The sequence below is a fragment of the Pseudonaja textilis genome, chromosome 4 (assembly GCF_049901715.1).
Source record: "Pseudonaja textilis isolate UNSWEBS1 chromosome 4, rPseTex1.2, whole genome shotgun sequence".
NCBI lineage: Eukaryota > Metazoa > Chordata > Lepidosauria > Squamata > Elapidae > Pseudonaja > Pseudonaja textilis.
Window position 1 is genome coordinate 59,319,258 of NC_141993.1, and position 22,669 is coordinate 59,341,926.

The 22,669-nt window shown below is 33.6% G+C and overlaps 1 protein-coding gene across 1 annotated transcript in view; it reads left to right on the top strand.

Moving 5' to 3' along the window:
- CLSTN2 (calsyntenin 2) overlaps positions 1-22,669 on the top strand; it is a 280,095-nt gene that overhangs the window by 179,489 nt on the left and 77,937 nt on the right. Inside the window, exons 3-8 of the mRNA XM_026701502.2 lie at positions 5,009-5,204; positions 6,002-6,210; positions 12,962-13,111; positions 19,946-20,131; positions 21,328-21,576; positions 21,808-21,929. Of these exons, the coding sequence (XP_026557287.2) occupies positions 5,009-5,204; positions 6,002-6,210; positions 12,962-13,111; positions 19,946-20,131; positions 21,328-21,576; positions 21,808-21,929 (1,112 nt within the window). The remainder of the gene's footprint in view (positions 1-5,008; positions 5,205-6,001; positions 6,211-12,961; positions 13,112-19,945; positions 20,132-21,327; positions 21,577-21,807; positions 21,930-22,669) is intronic.

The window sequence follows — 22,669 nt, forward strand, 5'->3', positions numbered from 1 at the left end:
AGTTAATTTCATGATTTTCATTATTGAGGTTGGTTTAATTAAAAATGTATATATTTTATTGCCCTTTTCTAAATTATTGGAACAATTTATTATTTTAGAGTTTTTTACACCATTACATTTTTTTGGTTTGTGCTGTGCATAGAGTTTTAATTTTTATGTTCTCCATTCCATTAATTTCAAATTTAATATTAAAATATAATGATGATTCAATTTCAGCATTACAAGCATGAAAAGCCTGGGGAAAACTATGATATTAGAAAAAGAATGTTATTTTGAGACAGTTAAAAACATTTAGTCTTATTTCTGTATAATAAAAATTCACTGTATTTAAGAATGTTGCCTAACATTAACATTAAGCTGTCCGCTGTTATTTTGTGTTATAAAGAAATCCTAATATTTAATTCACTTCAAGTATTTTCCAGATTTCTTGACTTCATCATCATTAATGCATGGATAAATGGTTGACTCTACTGTTTGTGTATCTGTCTATATACAAATGAGAAAGCAAGTGTAGTATAGTAGCTAAGGTACTAACTAGGATAAAGGTGCTAATTCTTCAAAATTTCCTGTCACAACTGTTATTTTTTAACTTGTATCCTGGTGCCAAAGCACCCTGAGGTATTCTCACTTCTTTGGGAAAGTTTAGGGGGCGGGATGTGGGTTTTTTCACTTTGTAAGCCAGCGGAAGATGGTCATGGGAGTGTATCCTTATCTGTTTCTCAGAGCAGCTGGTACAATAACATCTTCACACCTGTGGATTGGTTGAATCCACATCTGGCTAAAGGGAGGGGTTTCTAATGCTTTAATTCTAATTGTTTTGCCTAAGAGTACTCAAAGTATATTTAAAGGATATTGCTGAAGACAATTTAATTGAAATTCTGTAGCATTAAAGGTACAATATTTTTTTATATTGTGGATCTTCAATTTAATGCAATTATTCCGTTCTGTAATTGATGAGGTTACACTCATTGTATGCACAGTGATAATGCAGTTTTCAATAAAATGCTGGAAATATTTATAAAGTAAACAACTCCCCTTATTTTACTTCCATAAAACTCTTTTTATTTTAGAAACTGCCAAGTTTTAATTTCTAAGAATGTTGTATTGCTAGAAACTGGGCTGTGTGGTCGATATAGTAATACAAACAAAACTCAAAACCCATGATTTTTATTGATGTATTGTACATCTACAGGGTAACTTCATTATTGCAAAGCACGCTGAGACTTATTTTCACAAATTCAGTCCATTGTGCCATTGTTACTTTCCTAGAAGCATCACGGAGAAATATAAGAAGTCAGCAGTGTTAAAATGAAGCTGTTGCTAGAAAAAAATGATAAAATATTACCTTTTCTGTATGTTTAAGGTTGCCCTCATGTTCCAAAATTTCTGTGATAGCTAGACATGTTTGAGGAAATCTCAAGTTATTATCTGACATTCTTAAACCTTTTCTGTTGCCTATCTACTGTTTGGGTGACTGACTTAGGAAATTACTGTCACCAATCCTGTTCTGCTTAAGAATTGGCATACTAACAATATATTTATATATGTGTTATTCATTCATTCAGCCAATGTGTGGACCACTCAACTCCTGAAAAAAGCAGTTGTCCAACATTAATTTTTGGCACAATCATAATCATTCATTCATAACTAAACTTTGAACAAAAGAAAGCAAGAAAACAAGATATGAAATAATTGGTAAAATAAATATCAGTACCTAAATGTAACTTTCTGGTTGACCACTTCAAAATTAGACCCATATACTCACAGTAATTGCTATTAAACAAAATCTGGCAACCCTTCTGCTTATTTCTGTAGGCAGATTTCCTGGCAGGAAAAAGCAGATTTTCCTCATCTGTTTGGACCAGATGATTAACAAGAGTATTGTTAAATAGAGATTAGATTAAACATGGAACATCACAACAAAACATGAAAAACTGATTCATTTAATCTCTTATGAGCAGGGGCAGAAATGTAAAGGCACATGAATATACTTCCGCATCGAATTATAAATGGCAAAATAATAAATTTAGCCATTGGAAATGTTATTTTGAGTGGAGCAAAATGTTGAGAAAATAATTGGTTTGGCTAAAAGGATTTCTGCAGAGACCACTTTTACGGGGAAAAAACTCCGTCTTTCTGTAAATTGGAATTAAGAATATGATGCTTTATTTCTGAAATTGCTTTATCATACTCTGGTTGGAACAACAATTAGGGAAGTCTTAGATCCCTCAGTGCTAGTTAGCTTTAATCAGCAGTTTCTCATGAGAACTTTATACATAGAAGACCAGATTTTAAGCACAAGAGAACACTTGACAAACCTTTAGATCATAGAGCATCACTCTGATAAATTGAGCTCTTGCATTCTTATACACAGATAGCTTCATATCCTTGAGCAAAAATCTCATCACCTTAGTCTTAAAACAGTTTGATAGTGGCTGAAACATTACCTTGCTGATACTAATATAGCATTGTAATCTTTTGAACAGTGATAACTTACTTTTTTGCCTTTAATTAAACAGAACAAAAACAAAAGAGCAACACACATACACACACTCACACACATACAGCTGCATAGAGTAGTGGTTATAGTACATCCTTTGATGTCAGGGATTGGGATTCAAATTCCAGCTAGTACCTACCTTACTAGTAGGGGTCCTTGGGAAAACAACTCCTTTTACTGACTACATCAAAATATAGAGTGACATGAATTAGGAAAATCATACTGGCTTTGATGTTGCCTAGATTAACAAAATCCATATAGATGTTGAGGGACTAGGGCAATCTGATAAGTGGGTTACTAGTATAAGCCATATATGGATGAAAGAAGAGAACCTGTAACTGATAGAATGCTACTACAACAGCAGACCTAATGAGACAGCATATATGAACCATATGAAGGAACTATGGATGAAGAGAAGACCTGCTATGCTTCAACATAGTGAAGAGGAAGCTGCTATCACAACTTGAGATAAACCAACTACACATTATATCCAATACTCAGAAAAGAGCTTGAAGAAAAACTAGATGTGCAGCCAACTACCTTCCAGTAAAGATAGGTGACTAGAAGGAAACAGCTAAACATTTGTTGTTTCAAATGGTTATGCTATAATCTAGTCATAATGAATGAAGCCTTTAGTAATCCCAGTGACCTTTGTTTTGACATTAATAAAACCTAATTTTTTTCTATAAAATGCTGCTAGAATTTGCAGCTTTCTCTTTAGAACTATCTGACTAAAGGATAGCATATTTTTTCATTGGCTGTCATGCCCCTGTTGGAATCTGATTCTGAGGGGGAGGTCGAGCAGCTGACAGGGAGTGTGGCTCCAGTGGCTGGGGAAGAAACTGGGGAAGGGCACAGTCCGGCTGAGCATTCAGAGGAAGTCCCAGGGCTACCTGGGCATGCAGGGAGGAACGGAGAAGGGAACAACGTGGTTTATGTGGTTTATGGGGGAGTAAAGGGCCCTGATCCACTTCATTAGCTGTACCTGGGAAAACTTTTAAAAGGCAATGTGCACACAGCAAAGTTACAAAGTGTGCATTATTTTTTGTTTGTCAAAGCTTATCTGGGTTCTGGCATCCTCCCAACTGTGCGTGTTTTGTTATCTTTTGGAAGTCTGTACTTCCTTATCCTGCCCTGTCTTGTTAATTGCTGCAGCATGGTTTGTGTTGGTTTTTATTTATAATCTATATTTACTTTGGGTTTGGATTGAATTTCTTCTTTTTAAAGACTGTTCTCGGGAGAATTTTTTTTCTCCAGCTGATGATAACTGGATATTGGGGGCCAAGTTGGAGGTAGTAAAGGGATTTTATTTTTCTGACTTAGTTGCTTTTGTGCCATGCCTTGGGTCGTCACATTGGCATACAGAAGAATAGATGTAGACAGGTTTTACTAGCATTGAGGATAGAACATTTTTTAAAGATAATTTATTTACTGAGATGATGAAGAAAGATAATGTTGTGGCCTGCCGGCAGCTAGCGGAGCTGGCACCCGAATTGGACAGTGAGGAGGTTGGGGAGGAACATGGGCCAGTCCTGGAGGCTGAGGAAGTCACAGATGAGGGCTCTGCATCAGAGGCAGAGATGGGGCCAGGGCAGTCTGCCAGTTGTCAGCTGCCTTCGTAGTCAGACAACAGTGAGGCGGGGAGTAGCTGGATCCGATTCCCAGCCTGCGGAAGGGCAGAGCTGCCAAAAGAAAAGAACAATTATGAACTAAGGGTCAACATGGGATAACATGGGAATGGTCCTTCCCATAGGGATTAAAAGAGGAGCAAAAGGGGAGGGGGCTTTTTGCAGGAAACAATTTGTTTGTTGCAGCAAAGATCTGTCTGTGCATCTCAGAGACTCTGTGCGGAGTCCTTCCTTGTCAGTGCTGCTTTTGCAAATATTTACTTGGCAGCTCTCCAAGCTAGATAAGATCTGTGTTTGCCAGGCCTTTGGCTGAATGTGAATGCAAAAAAATCACCTTTGTTTAATAAATGGGGTTTTGCCAGAACACAGAGCCTGCTTAGTGCTTTTTGGGGAAGCCTAGGTCATAACAGTTAAAGAAAAACAAATATATTTTCTGTACTTCTGTCTTTTTAAATGAGTATTTCAGATTTTCTGAAGATGCCACATTGAACCTGCATAATGGTATTTTCATATAACATAATGTTTAATCACAATAAATGGCAATCTGAATTAGATGGTACCATTTTGCCTATATCCCTTTCTTCGGATCAATACAAGACTATGTATTGATCAAATATTGACCACCCAGATTTAAAGCTAGCTTACTTTAGCCAGCATATTACCTTGATCAGTAAGTTAACAAAATTTTCATATATAAACTGGGAAAATTTCTTGAAGCATGGACAATAAATTGCAAACGAGTGATCAGGTGGCTAAATTCTATTGCTTTTTAAACATAGGAATGTTATAAATACATTTCAAACAATGGGTTATAAACTGCTAATAATATCCATATATTTTTTCTGGATCTTTTCATATTTTTTTTTGTTATTTCTTATAGGTGAAATCTGTGCTTTTAAAATCCACGGACAAGAAATGCCCTTTGAAGCTGTAGTCCTAAACAAGACATCTGGAGAAGGTCAGCTTCGAGCAAAAAGTCCAATTGACTGTGAATTGCAGAAGGAGTACACATTTATCATTCAGGCATATGACTGTGGCACAGAGCCTAGTGGAACAAACTGGAAAAAGTCTCACAAGTAAGCGACAACCAGGACTATGGGTGTTGGGATATACACTTACAATTCAGGCGGAATAGATCTTTCTAATATTCATAAATGTTGCTAAAGAAGAAATTAAAACAAAATTCTTTTTCATAAGACATTATGTTAATTTTTTTCTTGCTCTCTGATCAAGTAAAACTGGCTTCTTTAATAATCATTTAGCTAGAAAAGCAATTATTTCAATAGACTCATGTCTGCAATTGTAATAGCTATATACTCTCTTAGTAAATGATCAGTTGTTTTTGAAATTTAAAAAAAGTTATCCCTTTGTTTACATGTCCCAGATTATTTTGATTTCATTTTTGTGTTTGTAATTTGTAATATAGATAATAATATAAACTTATTTTCTACTATTAATACTTGATTCTTAGTCATTTATAATCATATTCTAAATGAAAAAAGGATAAATGTTTCTTGATTTGTGAACATTTAAAGTGTTGGTTATATTCAATATACATGGCAATTTCAGAATAATATTGTAAGAATTGCAATATTAACATCCACATAAAAGCAAATAAAATAATAGAGAAGTGCAGTAAGAAGTGAAATTAATCCAAACATTAGTTTAAATAAGTAGTTCATTAAAATACATATTTTAATTCTACTAACTATTGGCAGGTTTTCAAACTTAGATATTTTCTACCCATTTTTTGTATAGAGATTGTATTATTTTTAACAATTGTTTGTAAAATTTAAGCATAAAATGAAACTCTCCATACTACAGTGGATTTAGAAAAAAAGTAGAAATTGAGAATAATAGTCTTTCTTTTTAGAGCTGTGGTCCATATCCAAGTAAAAGATGCTAATGAATTTGCACCTGCTTTTAAAGAAGCATCTTATAAAGCTACAGTGACAGAAGGAAAGATCTACGACAGTGTATTACAGGTAGAAGCCATGGATGAAGATTGTTCTCCTCAATACAGTCAAATATGCAATTATGAAATTGTCACAACTGATGTTCCATTTGCTATTGACAGGAATGGTGAGTCCTTGACATTTGACAAATGCATTTTTTGGACTATATCCTGAGACAGATCTTTCTAGAAAGCATTTATTTTTCTATAAAAGTTGGTATTAGGGTAGCTTCTAAATTTTCAATTTTATCTTGAAAAAAAATGGCTTCAGTTGATTAACCATATTTGTCAACCAATTGCAGTTCACTTAAGACAACCCTGCATAGAATCAGTACAACATTCTTCAGATTCTACTATTCATTCTGAATATCTATAGAGTGTTTGTTTGGTATTCAGAACTATTTTCTTGTTTTAAAATCACCTTGAGGATTCAATAAGAATATCTTCTTAGAGAAAATTAACTTCTAAACAAGGCAGAACCACTCTTTTCAGGCACCAGAATCAATTTAATAAAATAGTGAAAAAATATTTTTGCAAAAAATAATAAATTAATCAACATCTTACAAGGTTTTCATAGTGTCTAAGTACATTTCTCAAAAATATTTAAGTATTTTGATGTCTCAAATTATTAATAATTTATTAAAAATGCCAACATGTTATAGGATTTCAATCATTTTAGATCTTTTTATCTTAAAACTTTAAAGTAGAACCTCAACTATGAGGTATCCAGTTTACAGATACTTCATTCCCAATGTTCCTGATTTTAGTTAACTGAATTCATTTGTTATTTTTTTTCAGTGAGTTTAAAGAGGCAAACGTACAATAATTGTTTTTTTAAAGAAATCCAGATGTCTTTTCACTAGGTTATATGTCAACTTTACTTTTATCATTAATATATGATTGGATACATTCTGTGTTTAAATTATTATACCTTGAGTAGACAAATTTATTAGTTTCTTTTATAACATATATTCATGTAAAATTATTTCCAGGCTGCTGGAATATTGAAGATTTTTATTTCTGAAATTCCATCAATGGCTTACCAAAATTATAAATTGAAAATGAGCGCAGTCTTTTTTTTCCTCTGTCTTTATGTTGTACTGCTTTAGAAGATGTCAACATTCCAAGTAACAACCTCCAGAGAAAAAGACTCCAAGAATATCATCTTCCCAAAGATCCATTTTATTAGAGATTCATATTGGCACATATGGGTAAAACCCAAAACTGAATGTTCCAGGTTTTCCCTAACTCAAAGAAAACCCAAAATACAATCCCCTACACCCAATAGTTCATCACACGATCCAATCATTACTTCATTCCAACTGGCCACTATCCCCAGTCACTCCCATCCACGTGCAAAGTAACATGTCCTTGACTTTCTGAGAAAGGAATGTTGTTGTTACAAATCTTCCACCGGTCCTTGAAATCCCCTTCCTGAATTCCCAGGCACTGAATGTGGCAGCTCAGAAGCCTCAAAGAAAAATGGCTTCCAAGCTGACAGTAGAAGCAATTCCCAATTTCACACTGACCTCTACCTCTATCTGAACTGCTTTTTCAAAGTGCATAGATAAAGAGTCAGATGATAATGGGAAAAAGTTAGGACTGATGAAATTCAGATGGCAGAGAATATTTATTCAATGACATTAAAATAATGTCACAGTAATAATACAATTATATAAAAATATCTTGATGTCATATACAAGTGGGTAACCTGCCCTTTACATGTGATGTATAATGTAGTTGTAATCATTTGTCACACTAGGTGCTCTACAGTTACTCATATTGGCCTTGTTCACATTTCAGTATCTTGATTGAAAGACTTTGTATATTTCTATGAAAGAAGATATTCAATATAATTTAAATTATGTAATAAAGAGCTATTAGCCTAGTTCTTTGTTGAAAGTGTTGTAAAACACAGCCTCATACAGCATACAGTAACTTCTGGAACACTTAAGAAGCTGTGGTTTTTAATTTTCAAGCTTGCTTTTTTGAGCAATGCAAATATTTTATCCTTGTTATCATGCTTGCTCAGAATTAATTCTGGACTCTCTCTCTCTCTCTCTCTCTCTCTCTCTGTGTGTGTGTGTGTGTGTATAATTTTTCTGGAATATACATGCTCATATTATGAAGGAATTTTATGAAGGAGTTTAACAGAATAGCAGGGAAGAGAAAGGAAAAAAACAACACACCTTCTACCTTTAGAGACCAAGCATCAAAATGAGTTTAACAAAAGTCAAATCTGTGGATTAGTATTCAAGTCAAATAGTTCCTAAAGAACAAAAAACTTCCTAGAGAATACACAATTTATAATTTTCAGACTCTTGAACATTGTGCTTGGGTTTAGTGCAAGAACTTTCTGGATTTTAGGAAACACACCACAAGTTTCCTTGAAACCATATGAGTGAGTTACAGCTGTTACGGAGCCAGATCAATGTGTAAATTAAACCTTCTGAGATATGATAGCATCAGCCTTCTGCCAAATTGATAATTCTCTTAATGGTGTTGGAAATGATTGACAATATTTTGTGGATAAAGGAAGAGACCCAGTGCCTGGATGATTAATTTATATCATTTCTTGTTAAGGATATTTTTCTAAAGGGTAGAAGGACTTTGGCTATGGACAATTCGGTCTTTATAAATGTGCTAAAGCTAGGATTGGTCATAATCTATACTGGATTCAATGACACTGTGAAGCATACATGGGCAATTGTAGAAGTCCAAGATAGGCATCTAGTAGAGATTGAAATCCAGAAACATTGCCATGTTAGTATTCTCAGAAATGTTAACTGCCAATTAGTCAGGTACAGTTCATGAATGCTGATGTGTAGATGAGACAGTGTTGTTAGGAGAGATGGATTTAAATTATTGGGCATTGGGAATTTGGAGGACACATCAAACCCATTGAGACAAATGGGTCTTGAACTAAAATTTTGGTACATAACATCTGAAAGGGGTAAAACTGATTTTAAACATATTCTTAAAGTAAACCAATTGTTATGTTTGGTTTAATTTAAAAAATATAAAGTAATGTACAGTAGATTGGTGGGAAAAACCTTGGATCACACAAACACCAACCAAATTTGCTGTACAGGAGACAAAGAACAATATATTATTTCAACTTCCTCTGAGCCATATTTCACATTTATACTGTAGTCAGGTCTAGGATTGGCTCTAAGCATGTCCCAATTGAAGCTGCACTACTAATTTATTGTAATCTGGGCAAGCTCCATATATCTCGATTTCTGGTTTATAATGGTTGCATAATAAGACTTCTTTTGCAAGCAGTATCCATTCTTGAGCAAGTCAGACTTGACATCAGTACCCATGCTTTGGTTACATCCCAACTTATTAATACAACGTGTTTACTCTTGAGAAGTATCTAGCAACTTCAGGTGAAGCAAAAGATGGAAAATAAGCTGCTAGCCAATAACCAATGGACATAGTACAATATTGTTCATGATATTTTAATTGTTTATTCTTTTTTTTTTGCTTGAATGCCTCAAAACATTATAGCAGGATATAAAATATTAATATATCATATATCACATCATATATCACTTCATATCATATATCATATCAAAATATAACTCTATAGATATTTCTGTATGGAACAGTCTTTTGCTGCAATTGCTTAGCTTTGATTACTGTAATTTTATTTGTGAGCAATAAGATCATGAATACAGAACACTGTCCAACATTTAAAAGAAAAGAATAGTTCTTTATAGTTTGCATTTCCCACACTTACATTTGAACTCCATGAAGCTAGAGATCTCATTGGAAATATTTATTTGCTTTCTTTGTATTTTGTGGCTTTGGTGATCTTTCATGAATGATTAAAAGGCGTTTTAGAAACCAATATTCTAAAGCACGTATGTTAACAGTTGCAACTTTTTATTTAACTTTAGGGGATATTAAGATTTATGTTATCATCAGGAGTTTATTCATTAAAAGCAGTGTGTTACATGGGACTGTGGTTATAATGTAGGCCAACTGTACAGAGAATTCTTTTAATGGTTAGAATGACTGCCAGACCTTGGAGGGTGAAGTAAGTTGTTAGCTATTTAGCTGTCACTAGAACGAGCTAGTTTCTTATATTGTTCTCTTGGAGGCTGTTTTCAAGCTGGCTGGAGTCAGTGCAAAGTTGATGGAATGAAATTTTGAATGAAACCTTATAAACCAAGTCTGAAATTAAATATATATCTAGGGATTGCTTACTGAGAGTGGATGGAATATATCATTATTATGGACTGTGATCATCATTTATATATGAAGATAGGAAAATACCTTTAAAACTTAATTCTTCAACTGAAGAAACTAGTACTGAAATCAGAGAACTGGGATTTCAAATATAAACAAGTCTGGATCTTTTTCTCCCCTTCAATTAAGAACTATTTTCAATCAACTGATGCTGTAGTTCCAAAACAGAAAAATATTAAAAAGGTGAACTTAAAGCCTGTAAAATTTTTTGTGTATTTATGTAAACAGATTATATGTTTTCTATCTATCTACCTACCTATCTACCTACCTACCTACCTACCTACTTTTATTTATATAATTTCTATAGCTGTCTTAGTCACTGCCTCTGGGTGACCTACAGTTTAAAAGAAATATTAAAATTAAAAATGCTAAAACATTTTAAAGCAGTAAAACCATTAAAACATCCAGATTAAATATACATAGGAGTAAGATACTTGGCCAGCTAGCAATACAGCCAGGAAATGGGATCCTTAACATACTCAGCACGTCAAGCATGGGAATATAGCTTGGTTTTGAGGGCTTTATGAAAGGCTAAGCAGGATAGGGGCATTCTAATCTCCATATATTAGATTGTTGGCATTGCAACAATTTTATTAGAATTGCCTAAAAGTTTTAATTTTTTTGCCATGGACTTACTCAAGCAGTCTCTTGGAATCAAACTGACCTGAAGACAGATGAAATGATAGATTGCAAGTAATTAGTTAAATGGTTGCTGTCTTAAAAGGAAAGCAGAGTTAAATCTAAGGAAAATGACAAAAAGGATGATTAAGAAGAAATTCAGTTAATCAAATTGGAATTTTAATAATGGAAAGGAAAAGGAAATAACCAGTATAGTAAAAAGGAAGGAAAGGATATCTGGAATCAAAATTAGAGATTGATACATTAAGACTCAGATCTATGCATATGGGACTTTGTTAGCCAAAGTAGGGAAGTTTTAGAGAGCTTAATTAAGAAAACCAAATTAGAAGGTAAATATATATATAGAGAGAGATTTTTTTAAAAAAAGAAAGAATGTCAATCAGTGTGCTTAGTGAACGACTCACAGTTGAGGGTGAAGGAGTATGGAAAGCAAATTGTTTTCATGAAATCTGTAATAAGTGAAAATGGACAGTATGGTAGAGTAGTAAAGAAAACAAAGATTCATTATAGGAAGGAAGGAAATAATTTGTGCAAGTTCATGAAGGCTTAGGTCATTTAATGACATTAAAGACAGAATATTAAAGGAATGGTCTTTCACAATGAAAAACTGTGAAAACAGAACTATGAGAAACAGTGAGAGGATAGACACCTTCAAATCATTTCTTGATTTACTATCATGTGAACTATAAGAACCATTTGGGCAAGGTAAAAGCTGAAAGTTTTCTATTTAGCTGAAAGTTGAAATTCAGTTTTCTGATGATGGATGTGAAAAAAAATTCCTTTGCAATATTGAGTAAACTAAGTGAAGTACAGGTCAAATTTACCATAAATATTGACAAAAGCCTTTAGCAACCAAAATAAATCTTGCCACTAATGTTTAAGTGAGGAAACTAGAGAGGCAACAACAAGAAAAAAGTAAACCTCCAGATTGCCATTGTTGTTGATAATTAGTATAATCTTTGGGCATTTCCAATACATTCATTACAAGAGTACTGGTGGGGCAGTGGTTAGCATGCCCTATACTGAAAGCAAACTCTGGCATTCAATCCTGACTGGTCTTGAGATTAACTCATCCTTCCATTCTTCCAAGATCAGTAAAATGAGGACCCAGATTGTTGGGAACAATATGCTAATTCTGTAACCACTCAGAGAGTGCTATAAAGCACTGTGGGCAGTATATAAGCCTAAGTGCTATTACTACTGCTATTGTTAGAGGGAATCTTAAAATGATAAATTCTCCCAGACACCAGGCAATTATGGAAAAATAGAATTATTAATATTATGATTAATTTAAATTTGTTTAAGGTGCTATGTGTCAGCTTGGAAACCTTTTTTCTTTGAGGCTTCTGGGCTGCCATGTTCAGTGCCAGGAAAGATGGAGTCTTTTTCTTTAGAGACTGTTACTTGGAACACTTGACATCCTGTTGATTCATCAAAGAGAGATTGTATCTATACATATCCTTTCCTATCTAGAGCAGGGGTGTCAAACTTGCGGCCTGTGGAACAGATGCATCACACCCTGGCCACCCCCATCCCAAGTTTAGCAAAGGGAACAAAGGTCACAATACATCACATGACATGACGCCACGAGTTTGACACTCCCGGTCTAGAGATGTGACTTTAATGCAGAGGGTAGTGCACATTTTCATCACGTGCTGCATTCATTATCTTTCTGTTTCAAACTATTCTTGTTATTTTCTCTGTATCTGATAAGCCTGATCTGGAGAATCAGGTCCCACTCTGTATAAGTTGATAGTTTGATTGTAATGTTCTGAAGAACCTTGAGAAAAAGGGAAAAAAATACAATCTAAGAAAAGTTCCCATGAAGTTCAGTCTTTCTTCTAGCTTTTTGTCCCTATTTCCTTTTATATAGAAGTTCTTTTGCATACTACTGGCAATTATTATAGGTTTCATTATGGTAAATTGCACTAGTAAGTTGGCAATGAAATAATAGCTTTTTATTGTTCTGTGTTATACCTACAGGGAATATCAGAAATACTGAAAAGCTCAGTTATGACAAAGAGCATCAGTATGAAATAATGGTAACAGCTTTTGACTGTGGGCAGAAACGTGCAACTGAAGATGTCCTTGTACGTGTTGAAGTTAAGCCTGTGTGTAAACCTGGATGGCAAGGTAATAATTGTGTATCATTATTAAATGTGTTAATTTAATTATACATTTTGTACTGAGAATAAAGAAGAATTAAAGAATAAAGAAATTAACAAAAGCTTAAACATAATTTAGTTTTTAGCTTTAAAAAAATAGTGTATACAATTTATTTTCTCAGTGCTGATTATAATCTATATTCTTTAAAAACTATAAAGTTGCCTAAATTAAGCCAGAAGTAAGAAATGCTTGAATCCTTGTCTATGGCTTCATTACTAGTTTTCATTCAACATCTACAGTAATTTACTAATTAGAAGTTGGTTTTCTTCATGTCTCAGTCCTATCAAAAGATGTATTCTGAAAGTGGGGAATAAGTCAGATAATACTATATTGGCAATACTGTAGTGATCCTTGTAGTCTCAGTGTATCAATCTATCATTCTGACACAATTAACCCATTGCTGCTGCAGGAAAGTTGGGCACAATTGGAATTAAATTGTTGAAGCAACAATTCAGTGCAATTGAGCAAAGAAATATACCTCAAACACCTGGATCTATTAGCACTACTATTTTAAATATACAAAGTCTATACAATTTTAAGGCTAGTAAATAAGAACAGTAGGAAGTGTCATTAAAAGTTTACATGAAGTAAAAGCTTCCTGTCAGTTAAAGTTTTCTGATTATTTCTGGACATATGCAACCATCTAAATAATATGATCATGGTTTGCCAATTTTTTTCTAATTTTTTAAAAATGTCCATCTAGGCCACATGTCACATTGACATCATGTGACTTTTGCAACATTTTTCCCCTTCACAGACATGGCCTGCATGTTATGTATCCTATGGGCTGTCAGTTTGACACCCCTGATCTAGCCTATTGTCATAGAATTTCCTTATAATTCTCCCAACCCTGTTTGGCTCTTTGGTTTCAATCACAATCAGTTAAGATTGCTGTTTTCTGTAAATAGATAATCATAACTAAGTGATCAGCTGCAGTATAATCAAACACCTGCCATCAGCAGTGAAAGTGATCACCAATGGTGTTAATAAAACCAATAAAACCAATAATCATAATGTTTAACATTGTCACTACTGCTGTTTTAGCCTCATCAGTAGTATCATGGCTAAAGCAATTTAAACAGAATTTTGGTGACTATTTTTCACTTATTTCTGATTTTCATAAATGAGCAGTTGGTAGGTTCAGAGTAGTAATAAGGCCAATACAATGGACTGATACTAGCCCAAATAATTATAATAATAATAAAGCCTTAAAAATAGGTGTGTTCTCACCAGGGATTTGGAGCAGAATCTCTGTGCTCTACCAAGCAAAAGAGTCAAAATTCTAACTGTTCCATTGCAGTAGCACTGGCATCCATGCCAAGCTTCAATAATTTGAAAATATACCCAAAGAGTAATCCCATTATTATCTAGAATTAGGGCCAAACTTGAAAGTTATGAGTTGGTAAATTGTAACAGAGCCTTATGTTTTAATTCAACCCATGGGATAAGATTTATATTTAGGTTCAAAATACAGATAATAAATTGTTTTATCATGTAAATTTATCTTTTTAAAAAGAAAGAATAATTAGGCATGTTTTATGTTTTGTATATAGCATGCAATAACAACCAGAGGCTTACTTTTAGCATTTCTCTTTGTGACTGATTAAGTATCAAGATTGACCTATTAAATGATCCATTGAGATCAATGCAAAAGTAATATAAAAGTATCTCAGGTAACATATCTAGGTCACATTCCTTTCCAAGGAATTAAAAAGATTTTTTATAGAGAGAAAGAAGTGTATCATCTTGAACAGAAATACAAATATTGTGTATTTCTTTTCCATATTTCCATTTGTGAATTAATGTGTAAGATTTTTCTGGATAGCATTTGCTGATGATATATAATATAAGAATACATATACTTATATTACATGTACATCTTAAGGCTACAGAAGTCAAAAGTGCTTTTCCTTGAAAGTGAGATCATTTTTTTCAAAGTGAACTTTCAATTTTCATTGTAAATGTTGGCAGAGTGAATACAGTTTGGGGTTTGTTTTTAGTAGTTTGTCCTTCCTAATCTCAGCTGTTACAACTTTCTTGATGCACTGGTATGCAGATTGATAATGTTTAATTCAATCTTCTCATTGGGCACAGAATTTTAAACAGGTTTATATAAAAAGTTGTATATAAAAATTACACAATTTCAATTAATAATCTGAGTTTATTTTTTCAATTAATAATCTGAGTTTATTTTTTGATTTTTTACTATGTAAATAAAGGCAAAAATATTAAAAAAAAGTTTATGGAAGAAACATTTTCATAAATTTTCTCATATCAAATCATCTATGTTCATTTAGGACTGTCGTAATAAATCTTGCTTCTTTGCATATTGTCCCAAATCATGCAGGATAACACAATTATGACAGAAAGCACATCTAAAAACCTTAATAGCCATTGAACTGTGCAGTGTTTGTGGTTGTCTGATCAATCTTGGAAAGATGTCTAATCTGACTCAGATCAAGCCTAGATAGCTTTTTAAAAAATAAACCTTTTGTTAGGGATATACCCTAGCAAGATCTGCACAGGGCAGTCAGGCAGGCAGGCAAAAATGTGTGAGATAAGTGTTGTGTAGCTTACACTCAGTAAAACATACACAGTGCCAATTAAAGTAGTTTTATTCCAGCAAGAGTTAAAGCATAGTCAAAAACAGTCCATATATCATACACTTAGTTCAGTCCATCCAGGGAGTATTCATTTCCAAAATTCCAATGTCGAAAATGAGAGGTCGGTACACTTACAAAATAACAGTCCGGTAATTTATCTCCTCGCAGTAGAGAGAGATATGCAACAAACTCAGAAACTCCTCTCTTCCGTCTGCAACTCCAGTAATTGCCAGCAAAGCGTCAGGGAATCGTCAGCTTCTCGTCAGCGTCTCATCAGCATCTCTTGCTCCCTCTTATGGTGGTTTCACACCACACCCAAAAATACATGCTTTGCATTTAAAGTAACACACACTTTAAACTAAGAATCATAGCTTATATATATATTATCTTACCCAAACTAGTTAGGTGACCAATGTTATACCTAACAGCTTTGCTTCTACCAGCCTACATGAATATATAGGGAACAGATAGTAACATCTATCCAGTCACATAAACTATGAAATAGCTTTGCAGAAATATAGAGAAATACTCTCATTTTCTAAATGTTGGTACTATTAGGATAGAGCAGGGGTATCAAACTTGATACTGAGGGCTGCAGCAGGGCTGTGATTGACCTTGGGGGATTAAGCAGGCATGGCCAACTGGATTGCTGTGGCCAACTGAGAGGGCATGGTCAGCTTGACTCCCCAAACTGCTGGCATGTTTCTTCTTTGCACTAGGTAGACTGAGCTGAAGGCATGCTGGCCTGATCATTCCTCTTCGCACTGGGTAGACCGAGCCGAAGCTACGATGGCCTAATCTTTCCTATTCACTTTGGGTAGATCAGGACATCCACAAAGGCCTTGAGTTTGATACCACTTGAAAATAAAATTGTCAGTAGATTGGTTGGAGTATCTGCAGGACTTCACTTTTTTCTTCTTCTTTATTCTCGAAAACAGTGCTCTTCACTGGAGTATTCTTTAACAGTTTCAACCATTTCTTATCTAGAACAGGTTTTATAATCTCACCTTTGTCATTTTTTCTAACCACAAGTGCCAGAAATGTGAGCAGGGTTTCCTATCATGTTGAGGTGGGAAATCTTATAGTATAAATGCTGAAATAAATCTTAACAAGATTTTAAAAATAAAAAATGTTACATTTACTCACAAAAATGATAGTATTGTGGAATATTAATTCTATGCCCAGTGAGCAAAGAAAAATAAAGTTCATTTAGTAGCATTATCTGTCTCATTGGAACAGATATTAGCATGTGATGGCTTCCTAATTACTGATCTTTTAAGAGGTTAGCTGATCTCTGTCCTAGAATAGTGTTGGTGAACCTTTTTGGGACCGAGTGCCAAAACAGGAGCGTGTGCATGCACACTAGAGTGCCAGAAACCGGAAGAACAGTTCCCCAGCATGCCTGCACTGCCAGCCACCTGGTCCTCCATTTTATGGTGCGCATGCGTGTGCAAAGACCAGCTGGCTGGCACCCAGAAGAGTAATGGACGACAGCTGGCATGCCAGAAGAGATGGCTCTGTGTGCCACTTTTGGCACGTGTGCCATAGGTTTGCCATCACGGTCCTAGAATATCCTGACAAACAGTATGGATTGATTTATTACCTAGTTTTCTAGAGCTATTGGACAATGGCCTTTTATTTGTCTCTATATTGTAATAAGCAACCCACCTCAATTTAGGATTAAGATGAAAAAGAGGAAAAACATTTTCTAAGTATCTTTATTGTAAAATCAAAAACAATTCCACTTTGGATCATTTACAGGAAAGAACACTATTTTCATAGTTTTGTTTGAATGCAAATGTTTTAAAGTGGAATTAGGGTACAACCGCTAACTATAAAGATAACAAGGTTTACAGTATAAATTTAAGAGTTTAAATTCAGTTTAAAGAACTGAAATATTGGTTTGTGGCTCTTTTTCTATATATGGAATAATTATTATATCTGTTTTCATTTACAAATAGTAAATTATTATTTGAACTAAAGCAAAATATAGCATTCACAAAATTTGCATATCAGCAGTCTATTTTGTCTTGAAAGTCTTGCATAAGATATATCTGGGTATATTAATTACAATTTAAGTTGGACTATTACTTTAAATAATGAGTGCAACATCTAAGTCTCTTTGACAATTAAGCAATGTATTTGTAAAAATTCACTGGGAAAATAGGAATCTTTAATTATAATGATTGTTGTTTAAAATCATTAATTTTAGTGATTACTAAAATTAAATATGAAAGGTCTCTAATCATGTATCTACAAACATATATGTGGGTAAAAGCTGGCAGTATTGTTAAAAGTATTGTTAAAAAGCCCTCGAGTCTCATTTTGAAATCGTGGTATTGTAATTCAGTCATCCTGATTAAAGTAAAATATTCCTTAAGGGACTTTCTTTGAAACAACATGGCCTGCTTTTGCCCAAGCGCTATAAAAGTACCGTATTAATGTTCCACACTGCACTGAGCTGGAATATAGTTAGGTTTTCAGGTTGCAAATAAAACTTATAATGTGTTGAAATTTATGGCAAATCATTGGATTTATTTTGTGCTGGGAAATTCTGAACAGCTGTCATATCACTTCTTCACATGGCACACCGAACCATATTAACCCATATTAATGTATTAATGTAGAAATATGTTTTTTTTTCTTAGAAGAAAGAAGACAGGAAGGGAGGGACAGAGGGAACGGAATATTAAGAAACAGTAATGTGCATTACATTCATGTGTTTGGCAATGTATTATGACATAAATTTTAAAACTCTAGGAACTTTTAAAAATATAAAAATTAATGACTATCTTTGTATCCTTCCATTACACCTAAATATATGCCATGGAACAAATCCATGGCATTGAAAAAAACTAACTAAACATGATATGATATTCATCTTACAGCAGTGACTCTTATTGAAAATCTCCGAATATAACCCATTGTGACAACTGTTTCTGAGTCTGCTTCATACATGTCTGTATTAGAATTTTTGTGGGTATAGAAGGATGATCAGAATAATCAAACTATTCAAAACTATTCAAACTATTCAAAAATATTCCTTAGAATATTACAGAACCAAAAAGTTATTAATATAAAATGACTTAGGTAAATTTATTGCTACTCTATTTGCATACTTTAATAAGAACGGCATGGCTTAAATTTTTGCAATGAGGAAGATAACAGGTCTTGGTCAAACGAATGGAAGCAAGGACTGAATTAGTGATACATGAATATGCATAGTTGTACCTAAGTAAAGTTCACTTGAAGTTCACTGAAATATAAATGCATTTATGAGATTCTTTAGAGTATGTATGTGTTTGCCATTTCATAAGGACACAAAGTCGTCCTGCTCCTGTATTTGTAGAGCATTCAACATGTGGAAATAATCTTAGATGAATCAAAATTTTCTGTCTTGGAATATACTAAGGATTCCTGGCCAAGGAGAATTTAACCAACAAACATGAACTATTCTCATATATACCTTGAATGCACAAGGAAGTTTATTAAAAACCTATCTATGCAGCTAGTTTGCAGCCAGGTATGTAGACTCACAGGAAAAGTCAGATGCCTGATAGGGAAAAATAAGATCTGAGCTAGAATCTAACGAACGGGAAAGCAATATAAAGCCACATTCAAGTATCATCTAAATTTAATTGTTATTCCCTGAAGATATCATCCAGAAGATTGAAAGTTTTCCTGTAACATTTTAGCATTCAATACAAATGTCTGCAAGAGAAAAGCTAGCCCAACTTATCTCCTGCATGCATTCAGATGAATGTCTGCTTGGAAAATGAAACTCATTGTAGAAATGTGGTAATTCCAAACACCTGAACAGATTGAAAATGTACAGTATGTATGATTTAAGTGTGTACTCCCTTTGAGTAGAATGGAACAAAAATAAATCTCTTTATTATGAAATCTTATCTTGGTAGATTTTGAACAGCTTCCCAACAATTTTGTTTTCTTTTGGTTGACTTTTACATTAAGTTCTTTATGTATACTCAGCTGAGAACAAAAAAATCTGCAGTTGCATTTCATTTTTTTAATGACATGTTTTTAAATTCTACTTCTGACTATTTGTTTTTTAAAACACAAGCTTCTGTTCACATTTCTGTTTCTAAAAATGCACAAAATACAAAAAAAGTCTATAGAGATATAAAACTTGTTATATTATTGGCCATGTTGTAGTATGTAATAATATTTCTATTATTAGACTGGAAAAGGCATATTGAGTACAAGCCTGGTTCAGGGAGCATACCTTTATTTCCTATTATTCATCTGGAGACCTGTGATGGACCTGTTTCTTCTATCCATGCCACCGTTGAGCTTCAGACTAATTATATTGGAAAAGGCTGCGACCGTGAGACATATTCAGAAAAATCTCTGCAGAAATTATGTGGTACATATTAATTTATTTGTAATTGTATGTGTTTATGAGCTGGTAATGACAGTAGTGGTATTTATGTAGAAACTAAAAGACACATTTCTTTTCTGTTAACATTCGATTACATGGGGACAAGGATCACATGTCTGCAATTAGCAGGCCTGAAGCCAGTAATAAGTGGATATATAATTTAAATAAACAATATTCTGAAAAAAAAAAAAGAATTTGCTAGTACAAAGTCAGCAGAAAATCTTAATTCTGAAATATTTGCTGCATTTTATGAGTAGAATTTGATCCTTTTCAATATCTATATATCAGAGAAAATAGGTTATTTGTTTATGTAGAAGGATACATATGACCATATATCCAGCTTGTTAACTAATTAATACAGTTCTTTTACTGGGGTTCTGCAAGGATGATGGGAGTAATTTCATCACTAAAATGAAATTACCAAACTGGATTTCTCAGTCAGTCCAAATGTCTTAATTGGACCTGCCACACCAATGGTCACATAACCCAATCAGTTTATGTGACTTCAATCCCAACATTATCCAACTAACAGCTATTATAGATCAAAACATTTACAAATTCCACACAAACCTTGTAACTAGCTATAGATTTTCCATATTGTATCTAGAGAAGAATTGAGGTAGTAAGCAGAAAAGTATCAGAATAACAGAGTTGGAAGGGACTTTGGAGGTCTTTTAGTCCAGTCCAGTTAATTCTGAGTCAACAAAAGAAGATTAATATAATGATGGACATTTTATTTTTATTTTTACTGTTATTAATTTTTATAATCAGTTTATAAGGGGACATTGGTTGTACTTTAAGAAATTATCTATTGTTAAGGGTTTGAAGAAAATTATTGATTACTAGGTTGACAAATAGCCATAACCCACATGTTAACAATATGAATACCATAATTATATAGATCAAAGTTCTTTTTTATAAATTAAAATATAACTAAAACAGGGCTACTGGTCTAGCTAGCATAGTCTTTTGTCATTCTGATGAAGCAGTGGCTATCTACAAACTTACTTAGTCCTGCTGCTGCCTCTAATACTCTTTTAATGGACAAGAATTAAGCCTGAGAAGATTAAATCCAAAAAATGTCTGTTATCATTAAAATGAAACAATGAAGGGTGATCCTGGATTTCATACAGCTTTCTCATTAGTCTCTCATCAATCTCTTCATTGTATGCCATCCACAGGAGCGTCTTCAGGTGCCATTGACCTGCTACCAACACACAGTGCTGCAAATAACTGGACAGCTGGTCTTCTGATGGACAGCAATGATATGGTTTTTAAATTTGATGGAAAGCAAGGTGCCAAAATTCCTGATGGAATAGTACCAAAGAATCTAACTGATCACTTTACCATCACCATGTGGATGAAACATGGCCCAAGTCCAGGGTTAAGAGCAGAGAAAGAAACTATTTTGTGTAATTCTGATAAAACAGGTAACTCAAAATCTGTACTTTCTTCATTCTTCTTTCAAAGTTAAATGTTCAATGCAAGCAGATATTGAAAAATAACAAACTCTTATAAGAATTAGCCTCAAGATCTCTTTTATCACTGAATCAAGTATTGATTTGTAATAATTTAGTTTCTAATTAATTAATTGTATAATATGATTTTAATAAATCATTACACATACCGATATATTTCTCATCTTGGTCTATTTTTTTTAGAAATGAATCGACACCATTATGCACTTTATGTACATAATTGTCGACTAGTATTTTTGTTACGGAAAGATTTTGACCAAGCTGATACCTTTCGTCCTGCAGAATTTCACTGGAAACTTGACCAGGTACACCAACTTTTTATTATAATTATTGCCTAAAATTTCTTCCATAGTGTTATATGAACAATGTATCAATACAGCAGAGTCTAAACCTGCATTTACCAACCTGAAATACCAGGTCTTAAAGTTCAGTATTCTAAAGAGCCCCAGGTTTGGGAAGGCCAAACTGAACAGTTTTCTATTGCAGAGAACAGTATCTAATCTTAAGTAAGTCATGAATTATGACTGAGTGAATATTCTACTGGATGTTGTTAAAGTACTTAACCAGTATAATTTCAATTAATAAATGTTAAGAGTCCAACTAAAACTAGAGAAAATTAAATTCTACTACTGAATTGGAAGCTATGGTTGAACATTAAATTATTCCTGTTTGTATCAAACTGTAGTCTTCCACCATTTTTTTATTTCCTTCAAGTTTTTCAGAATACCTATCTCAACTAAGATAAATAATATTTGGTGAGTTAAAAGGTATTCACCATCCAAGGCAATTTAGAGAAGTAATTCTGTAGATTCCTTCTACAATCAGAAAGTTTATAGAATTTTAAATTTGAAGCAATAGCTGAATTGGAAGCTCAGTTGTTCAGCGTCAGAACAGTCTCCCGGAACTTCAAAAGCAGGGTGTCTTCTAGGCTGCAGAACTGATCCTGGAATGGACCAGCCATGCACATGGAAGTGATCTGAGATTACAGTGGGTATTTTCAGAGACTTTATTTTTCTGAATCTTTCAGCTCCTTCAGCACATTTAT